Source organism: Thunnus maccoyii, chromosome 2 (assembly GCF_910596095.1).
Source record: "Thunnus maccoyii chromosome 2, fThuMac1.1, whole genome shotgun sequence".
Lineage (NCBI taxonomy): Eukaryota > Metazoa > Chordata > Actinopteri > Scombriformes > Scombridae > Thunnus > Thunnus maccoyii.
The window spans coordinates 2,970,262-2,983,735 of record NC_056534.1 but is presented as its reverse complement, the minus strand read 5'-3'; the positions used below and the strand labels follow the sequence as shown (position 1 = coordinate 2,983,735).

Genomic DNA, 13,474 nt, shown 5'->3' with positions numbered 1-13,474 from the left:
TGCATGAGGTTAAATTAAATAATCTTTCAGTTGTCGTCAACCATTTTTCATCTTCTTGAAATTGGAAAAAGTTTGTAGAAATATAAGTGAAAAGTGTGTTTGGAAATAACTAACTGTGGCTGTGATTTGCAGAAAAACCTCAATTTTTCAGTGCACATAATTAAGCTGAGCAACATCATTTCACATGTCTTACTCCTCCCACCTGTTACATACACTACCATCTCTGTTCCATGGTATTTCACGATAACCGTGTAAATCAAAGGGAGGAAAAAATCTCTCAGAGCTGTGGTGAGAGGAGGGGCAACAGTGGAAAGAAAAGAGAGCTCCAACGTCACCCTCAGGAAATGAAACTAGGTTTGTCAGTGACAGCAGAGCTGCAGTCGAGTCTCTCCACTTCTGTCCAAATAAATATTAAACTGAGTTCATCAAGTCTTTCTCAACAACACAGCAGAGTCTCTGCCAAACACTGGTGAGTACAACTGATCATATTTAATGTTTCAACAACCAGCTTTAACACAGCAGACAGGAAGTTCCACTCTTTTCATTTCATACTGACACTTGTGAAATTAGTGACGATATAACTAAAGATGTTTTTACACAGATTCAGTGAAACAACTTTAATTGTTTTTTAAACAGTCTCTCTGTGTCAGTTCTCAGGACTTTTGTAACTTGTAACTGAATCTCTGTGGTTTGGAGTTCAGCTTCACTCCAACCTTCCTGGTCTTATTACTATTTACTGATCACTTCCTACAGACACACTGCATTCTATTTCCTGTAGCTGTTTCACATTAAAAGCTTTCTACCAACAAGCAGCAGATTTTATTGTGAAGCAGCTGCAGGTAATAAAAGGTGTTTGTCACCAAGTTAGCAGAGCTTTGTTAGCAGTGCTATTCTTCAATAACAGTTGGTCTACACAACAAGATATGGACATATTCTGTGTTATGTTGTCAGTGGTTCATTTTAAAGATTGTATGGAAGAATAGTACAAGCAGAAACAGCCACAATGAGCTGTTAGATAAAGAGCTGCAGATGACAGTCGCTTACTGTGTTTGTGTAAACCAGCACACATACAACATTAAAGGTGAACAAGACCTTTAACCTGGCTGTGCAACACTGGAGAAAATTATTTGGGCTTGCCAGCTCGTCTTAAATGCTTAAGGTTGCTCACTGCATATTTAATTCAAAAATAACTACGAAATATCACATGGGATACTTGATGGAGCAGTAAACATACATCTTTCTTTTGAAACAAAATAAAGAATGTGTTTTTTTTTTCTTTCACACTACATATGTAGATATGTCTGCTGCCAGCTGTCTGCTATCTGAAGATCAGTTTCTGTGCTCCATCTGTCTGGATGTGTTCACTGATCCAGTCAGCACACCATGTGGACACAACTTCTGCAAAAACTGCATCAATAAATACTGGAATATTAATGTCCCTTGCAAGTGTCCCATGTGTAAAAAGGTTTTCTACACAAGACCTGAGCTTCACGTCAACACTTTCATCTCAGAGATGGTTTCTCAGTTCAGACAGGAAGCTCAACAGAAAGCCAGCAGCACCTATTCTGACCACAAGACACATGAGTTTGTTCCTCTGAAAGAAGGATATGGAGGAAAGAAGGCAGAGCTGGGGAAGACAGAGGCTGAAATTCAGCAGATGATCCAGAAGAGACGACTGAAGATTCAAGAGATCAAACACTCTGTTGACCTCAGTAAGGAAGATGCAGACAGAGAGAAAGCAGAAGGTGTTCAGGTCTTCACCGCTCTGAAGGAGTCTGTTGAGAGAAGCCTGAATGAGCTCATTGAGATGATTGAAGAGAAGCAAAGAACGACAGAGAAACAGGCTGAAGACTTCATCAAAGAGCTGGAACAGGAAATCTCTGAGCTGATAAAGAGAAGGTCTGAGGTGGAAAAGCTCTCACGCTCTGAAGACCACCTCCACCTCCTCCAAAACTTCCCGTCCCTGAAAGCTGCTCCACCCACCAAAGACTGGACAGAGGTCAGTGTCCGTCCGCCATCATATGAGGGGACTGTGGTGAGAGCTGTGACTCAGCTGGAGAAGACGCTCAGTAAAGAGATGAAGAAGCTGTTTGAGGTCGAGCTGAAGAGGGTCCAGCAGTATGCAGTGGATGTGACTCTTGATCCTGATACAGCACATCCTGAACTCATCCTGTCTGATGATGGGAAACAAGTAAATCATGGTGACGTGTGGAAGAATCTCCCAGACAACCCAAAGAGATTTTCTGATTGTGTTAATGTTTTAGGGAATCAGAGTTTCTCTTCAGGCAGATTTTACTTTGAGGTTCAGGTTAAAGAGAAGACTAAATGGGATTTAGGAGTGGCCAGAGAGTCGATCAACAGGAAGGGACAAATCACACTGACACCTCAGGATGGTTACTGGACTATATGTTTGAGAAATGGAAATGAGTACAAAGCTCTTGCTGGTCCTCCAGTCATTCTCTCTCTGAAGTCTCAGCTTCAGAAGGTGGGGGTGTTTGTGGATTATGAGGAGGGTCTGGTCTCCTTTTATGACGTAGATGCTGCAGCTCTTATCTACTCCTTTACTGGCTGCTCCTTCACTGACAAACTCTACCCATACTTCTGTCCCTGTATTAATTATGGTGGTAAAAACTCCGCCCCTCTGATCATCTGTCCTGTCAATCAAACTGAGTAGAGTAATCACATGATTTATGTCATATTTATTCACTGTCTTTGAAGAGAGCAAATATACATATTCAGTGTTGTACACTATGCACTGTACAATTTCATCTTTTCTGAGAGTATGTACTCAATTGTATGTATGAAATTTATGTAATAAATGTGTTACAGTTCATTTACAATCACAAATGTTTTTGCTGCATTTATTTAACAAACACTCATTAGTCTACATATGCAGCTTCGTATCATCATATTTCATTGTCTCCTCTCTGTACTGATTACTGTTTTTACTGATAATTGATCTTTTGTTTTGCACTGAAGGAATGTGATACAACGTGCTCGACTCACAATAATAAAGCAGTGTGCTGAATCCTGTAAGTAGTGAAAATGAATAAGAAAGGCTTTAATTGCCAAATTGCAATGGCAGTGACAATTAAAAAAAGTAAACTAGGTGTGCTGTCCAAGTCTTTCTTACTCGTTTGCACTGAAGGATATCCAACTGTTATACTGTATAGCACTACTTATTGTTGCAACATGTTCAGTAAGGTTGATAAACTTTACACCTAAAGAGCAGTAGACTATTTAAAATGAAATACAACTGTGTTCTGTATCACCTAAAAACATGATATGAATTGATTTGGTCACCCTACACTTCTTAAGCTCTCCACTACATGAACACAAGGTCTAAATCATTCCCATAATGCACTTGGGCAGCCCAACATGGGTCAGATACTGTGTTTGTGAGTGTAGGAGCCATTTATGTTGATTGTTGGCATGTCATTTGTTTAGTTATAACTTGCAGTATTATTTTGGACACTGGGTGGCGGTCATTAGATGCACAGGGTTGTATATGTAGGGGCATAGGTGACAGGAAACGGGAGGCACAGGCAGGTGGAGCACATACAGTTCTTACCAGATCGGGAACAGATGCACACTACAGCTGGTAGGACAGAAACCCGGTATGTTCACGACATGTACAAAGACTTCAATAAAACAACAAACTAAACGGCAGCCAACTGTTTTTGAATCTGCATAAGATCACTCCTAACCTAACCTACCTGTGTATTAATGGCAAACTGGAAAAACAGGGAAAGAAAGGACATTGAAAAATGAAAATTGCCATTACAGTGAGAGACAACTGAAACAAATACGATGAGGGTCACATGACAGACAAGAGCAGCCTCAGCCCTTAACACAGGGCTTTTCAAACTTATATTTGTTCACATTTTGGCAAATTGGTACCACTGAACATATGTTGAATTAGCCATTATCAGTTCCTGTTTGCAATATACTCATGGATGTACAAACAACTATCAGTGGACAACTTCACTGATGATTTAGGCCTCATCGTTTTCGCAGTAAAAAAAAAAGTCATATTTTCACTCCTTGCTAATTTATTTCCCCTCCCACGGCGGAAAAACAGTTACATGAGCCTTGAGAAACTCCAGCAGGTTAAACTGAGCTGAGACACAAACACTTTTAGCACCGACTGACTAAAAACACGCTATAAATGGACCTGTGATGCAACACCCTGTGTAGGACCTGGTGTTGCACTGATACTCTGCATTCAAAAAGAATCTAATGTTGTAAACACATAATATCGACAACCCCCACTTTTCAAACATAACACATCCACAATAGATCATTGTCTTATATTTAGGTCGATTATCAGCTATTCTGTTGATTATTTACTCAATGAATCAATTACTTGTTTGGACTATAAAATGCCAGAAAATTGGCGATCGAGCCCAAAATACAACGTCAAATGTCTTGTTTTGTCCCAACTAACAGTCCACACCTCAAAGATATTCAGTTTATTGTCATCAAATACTAAAGAAACCTGAAAATATTCACATTTCAGAAGCTGGAATCAGAGAATAATGACATTTTCTTCTTAGAAAAGGACTCCAAATGAAATAGTTGGCAACTAATCATTAATTTACTAAGTTCTAATAAGCAGCTCTAATATAGTTCATCACAAAACAAGCTAGTCAGTCACTCCACATGCTGTTTGACCTTGAATCGCCTCAATAGTGAGTCACAACTTTGCTGGCAACCTAAAGTTCAAAAATATTTCAGGTAATATTTCCTCTGGTTTGCCATTTTAACTCCAGTCCGACAAGCTCAATACAATCTTTCATTTCTTTTCATTGCGCATCCATCACACAGATAGTTCGAAAAACATGTGAAGCTTCTGTGGAAAGCAGCAGAGCTTTAGCCAAAATTATCAAGACAAGCCTACGAGTACGCCGGTCCATTACACTGCCATTTTTGTGAAAGTATCCAGTGAGGGCCCTCTCGACAGGAGTGTCTTCTCCCTTTAATTTACTGCCTGGGAAACACAACACCTCCACGACATGGTGCTCAGTCACGGTGCTGATCCCTCTGAGCAGGCAGCCCCCGCTGAGGAACAACCCGGTCTACAATCTACAATAAACCTGACTGGTTCATGTCTGACAGATTATATACACCGTTGATGTGTTTGTGACTCTGGAGGGACTGAACAGCTGTGTTTAAATGAAGTATCTTCATTTTTTTGACTGTAAATACTAGTTTGAAATCAAAATTATCCATAAATTTAGGTATTTATGTACTTTCACTTTCATGCTTCAGAGATCAAGTTACTCATCATTATTGAGACTAGAGCTGCAACTAACAAACATCTTTATAATCAATTAATCTACAGATTATTTTAACCATGAATCATTTGGTCTATAAAACATCAGGAAACAACATCTAAACAACAGTCTAAAACCCTAAAATATTGATGATATAAACTATCATTTACTGTAATGTTGTGATGTGTAATCTAATGTCTTTTTAGCTGCTGAACAACCAGCAACACTCTCAGCGTCCTGCTTTGCTCATCATCCGACTGAAGCGGCTTTAACTCCCATAAATATCCCTGCGCAGGGGAAGTTCATTAGTTCAGTGGGGAAACATACTACAGCCAACTGACCCGTGCAGGTGAGGGCTGAGACACCTGAGAGCCGACGGTATGAGAGGCGGACGTTCGGTGGCGACTTTCTTGAACGAGTTAAGACCCCAAAGCCAACTGCGGTAAGCTGAGACATCTGTTGGAACCTCTGCCAAGTTCACGCGACAGGGTCGGGATTAGAAAACCAAAAAGATTTGGTGTCAGCTTTCAAGACCTGCAAAGTTCATGAAAATGCTGAGCTGGTTTTCTGGAAATCAAAACAGTCGGTGTGAAAGCAGAGCAGAGCTTGTAAATCTAAACCTAAAGCTTTCCCAGGTCTTTGACACCTTTATTAACAGCTCGTTAGGACGCAGAAACACCCAAAAACCTCCCACACACACACACACACACACTCAGCAAACTTATCCAACACCAGCATCGGTTGAAGCAATTTTGAGACAAAAATGACTCAAAAAGTAGGTCCGGACGTTACAGTCATTATTTTCTAATTAAGCGGGCAGCTTTCCTCTCTGGAGCTGAGGTCACGGCAAGGCGACAAACTAATTAAAACTGGGATATTGCTGTGACTAAAAATAAACGAGGCTCTCCCAGCAGCCCTGAAACTGACCTTTACAGAGCGAGGAGGCATTTTTAGCCTCCGAGTGTCGAGAGTCTGGGTCAGACTGCAGGAGGTGGCGCAACATGTGGTGATGTTCGCATTCATCACCAGCCGCCATCATATCAGTTCACTTCTGTTAGGCGTCCCAGACGGTGTGAACATGTCTGACTTTTCACCCGATGGATCACTATACCATAATCAAACCTGAATACTCTCTGAGTTCTGGTTGTATTTTGTGTGTCGCAACAAGTATCCAAAACTATCCAGTGCTGTACATTTGCAGTAAATGCTTCATTAGATTCATAATCTTTTGACAAAGTGTTTGTACAGCTGTAATAATATTACACACTGGTGCATTTGATGCTTGACAAGCCTATTCTGTTAAATGGAAAAATGTGTTTATACTTAAAGCAGCTATAATTTATATCAAAACAATGTATGAAATGAAAGTGTGCAAAGACTTAAAGTTGACATATTCTGCTTCATATTCTGTTATAATGTCGGATGTTAAACATGGACAAAGTTCCAAAACTTGTGGTGAATGCATGTGCTCCCTGTAAGACAAGCCTCTGAACGCTTTGTTTGCAATGTTTTTTTTTTTTACTTTCCAAATGAGATAACTTCAGTTCATCCTTCATCCATAACCAGTCGTTTGTTCTTTGTTCTCGTTGTTCACTCTCATATTTCAGATCTGATTCAGCTTCAGACATTTGGAGTAAAGAAGGAGAAAAAGAAGTGAAATCCTGCTACTATAGTTTGTTTACATAGCTTCCTGAAACTGACCAATCAGAACAGAGTGGGCTCATCGGGAGGGCGGGGCCTTAAAGAGACAGGAGCTAAAACGGCCTGTTTCAGACAGAGGCTGAACTGAGGGGCTGCATAAAGGACCAGTAGAAGATAAATAAGGAGTTTTTAACTGGAAATCATGTAAAGATATTCCAGTAGAGCACCAGAATATAAATATAGAGCTGGAAATGTGCAGAATATGTGTATATTTCTGGTACTGTATCAGTAGCAAAACTGAGGTACTGTTTAAAAAACCGACAACCAGCTCTACTAATGCTTAAGCCAAAAAAAAAAAAAAAGTCAACTCATTGTTTCTTTTTTCTGAAAAAAATGTCCAAAACACAGACCACATTAAACTGATTGTACCCTCCCATGAATCCAAAAGTTACAAACTAAAGGAGCAGCTCAGCTCAGAAAAGGCTCCAAATTGTAAACATCTGAAATCTAATCTTCTGATTTTCACCAGTTTTTTAATACTCAGAACAAACATTGAGGGGCCCCTTCATTTCATTTAATAAAAACTGAAAGTAATAATATACAAGGATGTAAAATAGTGACACAAATGTTGTGTGTGTTCCATGTGATGGTGAAATGATATTTACTGATACTTACAGTGTGAGCACATGTCCAGGGCATAACTGGCTTCATTTCCCTGAAACAAGAGAGAAGATCAAGACCAACGTTCAACATTTAGACATCTGATTAAAAACAAAAATTTTTGTCATTTATACCAAAAGGGGCAAAATACTTTATACATATTATTATATATGTGTTTGAATCAAGTAACTGGGTTTTTGGCCAGTAGCCCATCGGTACATGACACTGAAGCAGGGTCTTAAATTAACGCCCACCAAGCGCCAAGTTTCAGTTTGGCGGAAAAATCAATTGAAGTCAGCGGCCAACAAATAATCTCAGCGTAGGGTCACGTCGCTCTGTTTAGACCGGCTGAGACTAATCTGACCCTCACTGTCCGCTGTACCTAACATAATGTAAGCGAGCCCAATCAGAGCAGCTTACTATTTAATTGGCGTTTTCTACACGATGTCTGTGCGTTTGCCGTAACAAACATCTGCGTTACACGTTGTGTGGCGACACGTTATCGGTGTTAAACCACCAGAAAGAAAACATTCTCCCGTCGTCGTTAAGTCACGACCCATTTTTATAGCATTCAAACCGAGCAAATTTATTTTTTCAAAAATATCCTAAAACACACGTATGTCATCTTTTTTATTTATGTATGTCATATCATTCGGGTCGTATTTGCGCTTCGCCATCTTGCTTTCGAACATCGACACAAACTTAAAGTGAACGTCAATCAAAATGATGGTTACCATGGCTACGGTGCAAGACTGCTACACCTCTCTGACTGCATGCCTGTCAAAATTTTTTTGTTTTTCAAAATAAAAGACAAGTCCAACATCAGATGCGCATTAAATATTATTTATTTATTTTTAACCAGCTGTCCGCGACCCACCGGTTGAGAATCACTGTCTTAGAGCAGTTTGCTGCCAAAACAAGCAAGAGACAAACAAAGAAACGATTCATTTGTCGAAGGCAAAATAATAATGAAACTTGAAAACATCGAGGAAAGCAGAAATCTTGAAAAAGCTCAGAATAAAAACTGTAAATCCAATGTTATCTGTTCATAAATGTCTCTTTAAAGTGATGCTTAAGTTAAGTTTTCATACTTAAAACTTGAGGTAATTAATTTTAATCAAATAATAGGCTACATGATGCAGCTTCATGGCCGGTAAAATATTTCAAAATAAAACATCTCTGACTGGTAGAAATCTTGTGCCTCTTTATGTTTATGAAAAAATCTGTATAATCAACTCAGATGTAAACAAAAATGAATTGAACTCTTTGTGTTTTGTGTTCTTGGCTGATTGTTGGTGTTCTTCATTATGCATGAGAGCGACAGAATGATCTGGACTGTGCCAGAGCTGGAAATGAGGCCAACGTGCCTCCTTGATTTGCCTCGTCTCATCTCTCTGGGATTTACAGAAACTGAAACAGGCTGCAGCTCTTCTCCTCCACTGGAGACAAGGAGGTTTTTTTTTTTTTTTTATTCCTGCCCTCCAACACATAACAACCGTGATATAATCTGAAGGTTGCTGTTCCATCACCACTGACTCTCAAAGTCACACGTTTCTGGCCTGTAATAAAGCTCACTTTCTGACTCCTACCACGCAAGCCACTTACAAAAAAAAATATCTATTGTTGAAAATGTTATTAGATTATTTAACGTAGATATATTCTGTCTTCATCAGATGTTTCTGTTGGATCTCTGCTCTCGTTGGCTCGCTTTCTTCTCTGATGTAAAGACGTTCAACAAGAGTAACAACAAACTAAGTCATCAATAAGAGCTGCAATTTATTATCTCTTATTCATAATTCATAGATCCAAATGTTTTCTCTTGTAATCAATCAATCATTTGCTCTACAACAATCATCCAACCAACAGTTTAAAACCCAAAGTTTACCAACACATACTATTTTTTTAAAAAGCAGCAAATACTCACAATTTATTTATTGGATAGTCTTTTTACGATTAATGAATTTCAACTGTATCGCCATTTAGAAATGTAATAGTTAGTTTATTCATATACATATAAAATATAGCTGATCACACAGCAAGGGCTGCAATTAAGGATTATTTTCATTATTAATTCATCTGAGGATAAATAAGTCTATAAAATGTCATCATAACATCCCAGAACCTACACAAAACAATCTGTTTATTTTCATATATTACAAACAAAAGCATCAAAAAGTCACATTTGACAGTGAAATATTGTCATTCAATCATCAAAATTGTTGCTGATCAATTTTCCCGACTATTGATTAGCTCTACGCACGGCACAGCTGTTGTCATTAACTTGTATTCATGTTCATAAAAAGTGCAGGAGATGATGTTTGCTCAGTTATTTATTGATGACCTGCAGTCATAACATTATTGTCTGCTTGTTCAGTTATCTGCCAACATAATCAGTGTCAACCAATGTGAAAGACAACAGCTGAGTGGTGAATGTGACTGTATCAGAGAAACAGACCGTCAGTCAGACACTTGTATTGATTGTAGAGCTGCAACGAGTAGTCAACTGACAACTATTTTAATAATAGATTGATTGATTTATTTTTAAAGAAAAAGGACAAAACTTCTCTGGTTCCAGCTTCTAAAATGTGAATATTTTCTGGTGTCTTTAGTCTCTACGACAGTAAACTGAACAAAATAAGATATTTGAGGACGAAATCTCGAGCTTTGGGAACCACTGATTGACATTTTTCACCATTTTCTGATATTTTATGGACCAAACATCTAATCGGAAAAACAGATTAATTGTTAGTAAAAATAATCATTAGTTGCAGCCCTATCATCATTTAATACACATTTGCCATTTTTTAAGCAAAAATGCCAAACATGAGCTGGTTCCAATGCAAAGATTTGCTGCTTTTCTGTGTTTTTATGTAACTGTAAATCAAATATTTTAAGGTTCTGGACTGTCGGTCGGACAAAACAAGACATTTGAAGACGTCACATTGGGCTGTGGAAATTTACAGTGGACATTTTTCACAATTATTATTTTTTTATAGACTTAAATAATTGATCAAGCAGCTCTAAATCAGCAGGTGAATACAACAAAGCTGAGCAACATCAGGATGCAGAGGAGTGGTTCAATTACAAAAGGCAACAGGTGGTTTTGGATATTAAACATGTGCGTTTTTTTCTGAAAATTACAGTGAACTACAACATACTGTAGTCACTAAGAAGGCGGTTTGTTTCCCCCAATCAGTTTCACTCCAGATTTAATTATTGTGTTTGTGAGTTTAATTGAAGCTGATTGATTGTTGTGCCAACCACTCAAACACTCCTCCTCCCCGCTCAGTGAACACATCTCCGTCTGAACGTTCATCACAAACCAGCCAGTGTTTAATTCATGTTTGAATAACAACAAAAAACCCCTGAATTACACATCTGTATTAACAGCTGTTATTTGTCGCTATTTCCTCTGTTTCTAATGACAAGTTAGAATCTCACTCACTCAATCATATGAACCAGGCGACGGTGCAGGGTGCCGCCAAAAGGCCTTTAATGTTCATCAGTGTTAGAAACATATTGGGGGTTTTCTATTCTGTGATAAAGTTGCTCCTGTCAATCATGCGGCGAGCGTAACGGCAGTGAAACTGTGCTGCTGTTGAAAGAAACCTGTTCACATATACTGCAATTAAATACACTGAATTTAAAATATAACTATCAGCCGGCGAGCCAGCAGGCCGATCACTCAGCTGCGGCTTCATTTACACGCCGAACATGAAGAAATAATTTATGAATCTGATCTACAATTAAATGTGTGCCTGTATATTTAGGGCGGTGGAGGGGAAGCCCTCATCAGCTCGGTTTACTTGCCACTTTATTTGAATCTCTGACATCAATCTGAGTGACATTATCACACAGTGTATTCACAGTGGACACGTCAGTAAAGCAGCCTCGCTGACTTACTGTCTGTAAAACTGAACCTGCAGATGCATCAACTGTCGTGTAGGTTTTTAATATTATATTTTGTGGTAATCATTTTATAGTCAAAAGGAAACAGGAGGCTAAATATGAAACAGGGGACATTGTGATCACATGTTATGTATTTTACAATATATATGAAGTAAGCCGCAAAAACACATGGAAACACATGTGGGACCAGTCTGCTGTTTAGGATATTTTAAGATCTCCATCAGCAATCATTTAGGGCTGCAACTAATCAATCGATTAGTGAAAATATCCGTCACTGTTTCCCAAAGCCCAAAACGCAACCTAAAATGCCTTGTTTGGCCCCGACCAACAGTCCAAAAGCCAAATATTCAGTTTATTATCATAGAGGACTAAAGAAATCAGAAAATATTCACATTTAAGAAGCTGGAATTTAAGAATTTTTAGCTTTTTTTGTCTAAAAAGTGACTCACAACAATTATTCTATTAAGTAGCTGCCTATTAATTGTCTGCCGTCGACTGATCGTTGCAGCTCTACAATCAATATAACTGTTGGACTGACGGTCTGTTTCCTCTCCTGGGTTTCAGCTGGTTAAACATCTCTTCTCTGATCACCACAGTGTTTTAATACAGTCACATTCACCACTTAGCTGTTGCCTTTCACATTGGTTGACACTGATTGTGTTGACAGATAACTAAACGAGCAGACAATAATGATTTGACTGCAGGTCATATATAAATAACCGGATAGATAAACTACCAGGATAGCCGAGAAAACAATTAATCCATTAATCACTAGTCGGAAAATTAACATAAACTACAACAATTTTGATAACGGAAAATTCGAATGTTCGTTTTAGTCAATTTTCCAGCAAAAATGCCAAAATTTCACTGTTAAATATGACTATGTGAGGCTTTTATTTGTCATGTATGAAAATAAACTGAATATTTTTGGACTTTTGGTCGAATAGAACAACACTTTTTTAGATCTTAATTTGGATTTTGGTATATTATGATACGGAAATGTGAAGCTAATTTCGACGGCAACGTTACTACACTTCCGCTGTTACTTAGCCGCTAACTTGACGCACCTCCAGCTAGCTAAGCAGCTAACCAGTATTTGGCTATTCGCTAGCTTAGAGGCTTAACGTCTACGAAGCGATATATCGAAGTTAATCTATACATGGACGTTTGATAACGCGTGGGGTGGAAAACACATTAAAGACACAATGATAAACCAGTACTGTCATAAAATCACGGACACAAATGTTTTGATTTTAGCACCGTGCTAACGGTAGCTAAGCTAGCAGGATAGCCGAGCGCTAAGCTAGTTAAGAAGCTAACAGGGTAGCCGCGGGAGAAGAAGCTGTGTTGACAGAATTAGATTTTTAGTTTAAAATTAAACACTTAGGTGTGTCTTACCATGTTGCCGCCAGAGGATCTTCAGCTGCTGCGGGAGAGATTTAAAAAAGCTGCGGTCCGCTGAGACGATGTTACACTTTTCAACGGTTGGACGGACACAGAGCCGAGCTGCGTGTTTCTGACAGCGGAGGAGAGATTCACCGCAGCGGCAGCAGAGAGACCCGCAGAGAGGGAGAGAGAGAGGGAGCGAGAGGGGAGGGGGGGAGGCGGTGGAGAGAGAGAGAGAGAGAGAGAGATGCGGTAGAGAGAGAGAGAGCTGGTGGAGAGGAGGGTGGGGGTGGGGGGTGGAGAGAGAGGCGGTGTACTGAGGGGGTGGGAGGCACTGGAATAACCACTGGAATAATAATACCATAAACCACAGAATACAGATCTTTCATTATTTCATCCTGGACTATACAAGGTCTGAGGTCGACTGCCTTTGGCATTGAGAGCAGAAACTCAGACTTCACCAAATAAATTACAAACACAGACATCACTGTCCTGCAAGAGACCCAGGACACCCAGTACAGAGGAGATGGTCCCACTCGCTGCCCAGTAAACTACAGAGCTGCTAGTTAGTGATGGCAGATCATTTGGCTCAGCTCATCAAT

The 13,474-nt window shown here is 39.2% G+C and overlaps 2 protein-coding genes across 2 annotated transcripts in view; one reads left to right on the top strand and one right to left on the bottom strand.

Moving 5' to 3' along the window:
• ppp3r1b (protein phosphatase 3 (formerly 2B), regulatory s1ubunit B, alpha isoform, b) overlaps nucleotides 1–13,087 on the bottom strand; it is a 28,642-nt gene extending 15,555 nt beyond the window's left edge. Inside the window, exons 1-2 of the mRNA XM_042424619.1 lie at nucleotides 12,885–13,087; nucleotides 7,593–7,632 (exon numbers count right to left, since the gene is read on the bottom strand). Of these exons, the coding sequence (XP_042280553.1) occupies nucleotides 7,593–7,632; nucleotides 12,885–12,887 (43 nt within the window). The 5' untranslated portion in view covers nucleotides 12,888–13,087. The remainder of the gene's footprint in view (nucleotides 1–7,592; nucleotides 7,633–12,884) is intronic.
• LOC121905980 (nuclear factor 7, brain-like) lies at nucleotides 1,298–4,443 on the top strand. The gene has a single exon (XM_042424605.1). It carries the CDS (start codon nucleotides 1,298–1,300, stop codon nucleotides 2,672–2,674), a length of 1,377 nt encoding a protein of 458 aa, XP_042280539.1. The 3' UTR covers nucleotides 2,675–4,443.
• Nucleotides 13,088–13,474: the final 387 nt, after the last annotated feature.

Coding starts and splice junctions, on each gene's coding strand:
- LOC121905980 (XM_042424605.1), top strand. CDS start 1,298: ATGTCTGCTGCCAGCTGTCTGCTATCTGAAGATCAGTTTCTGTGCTCC.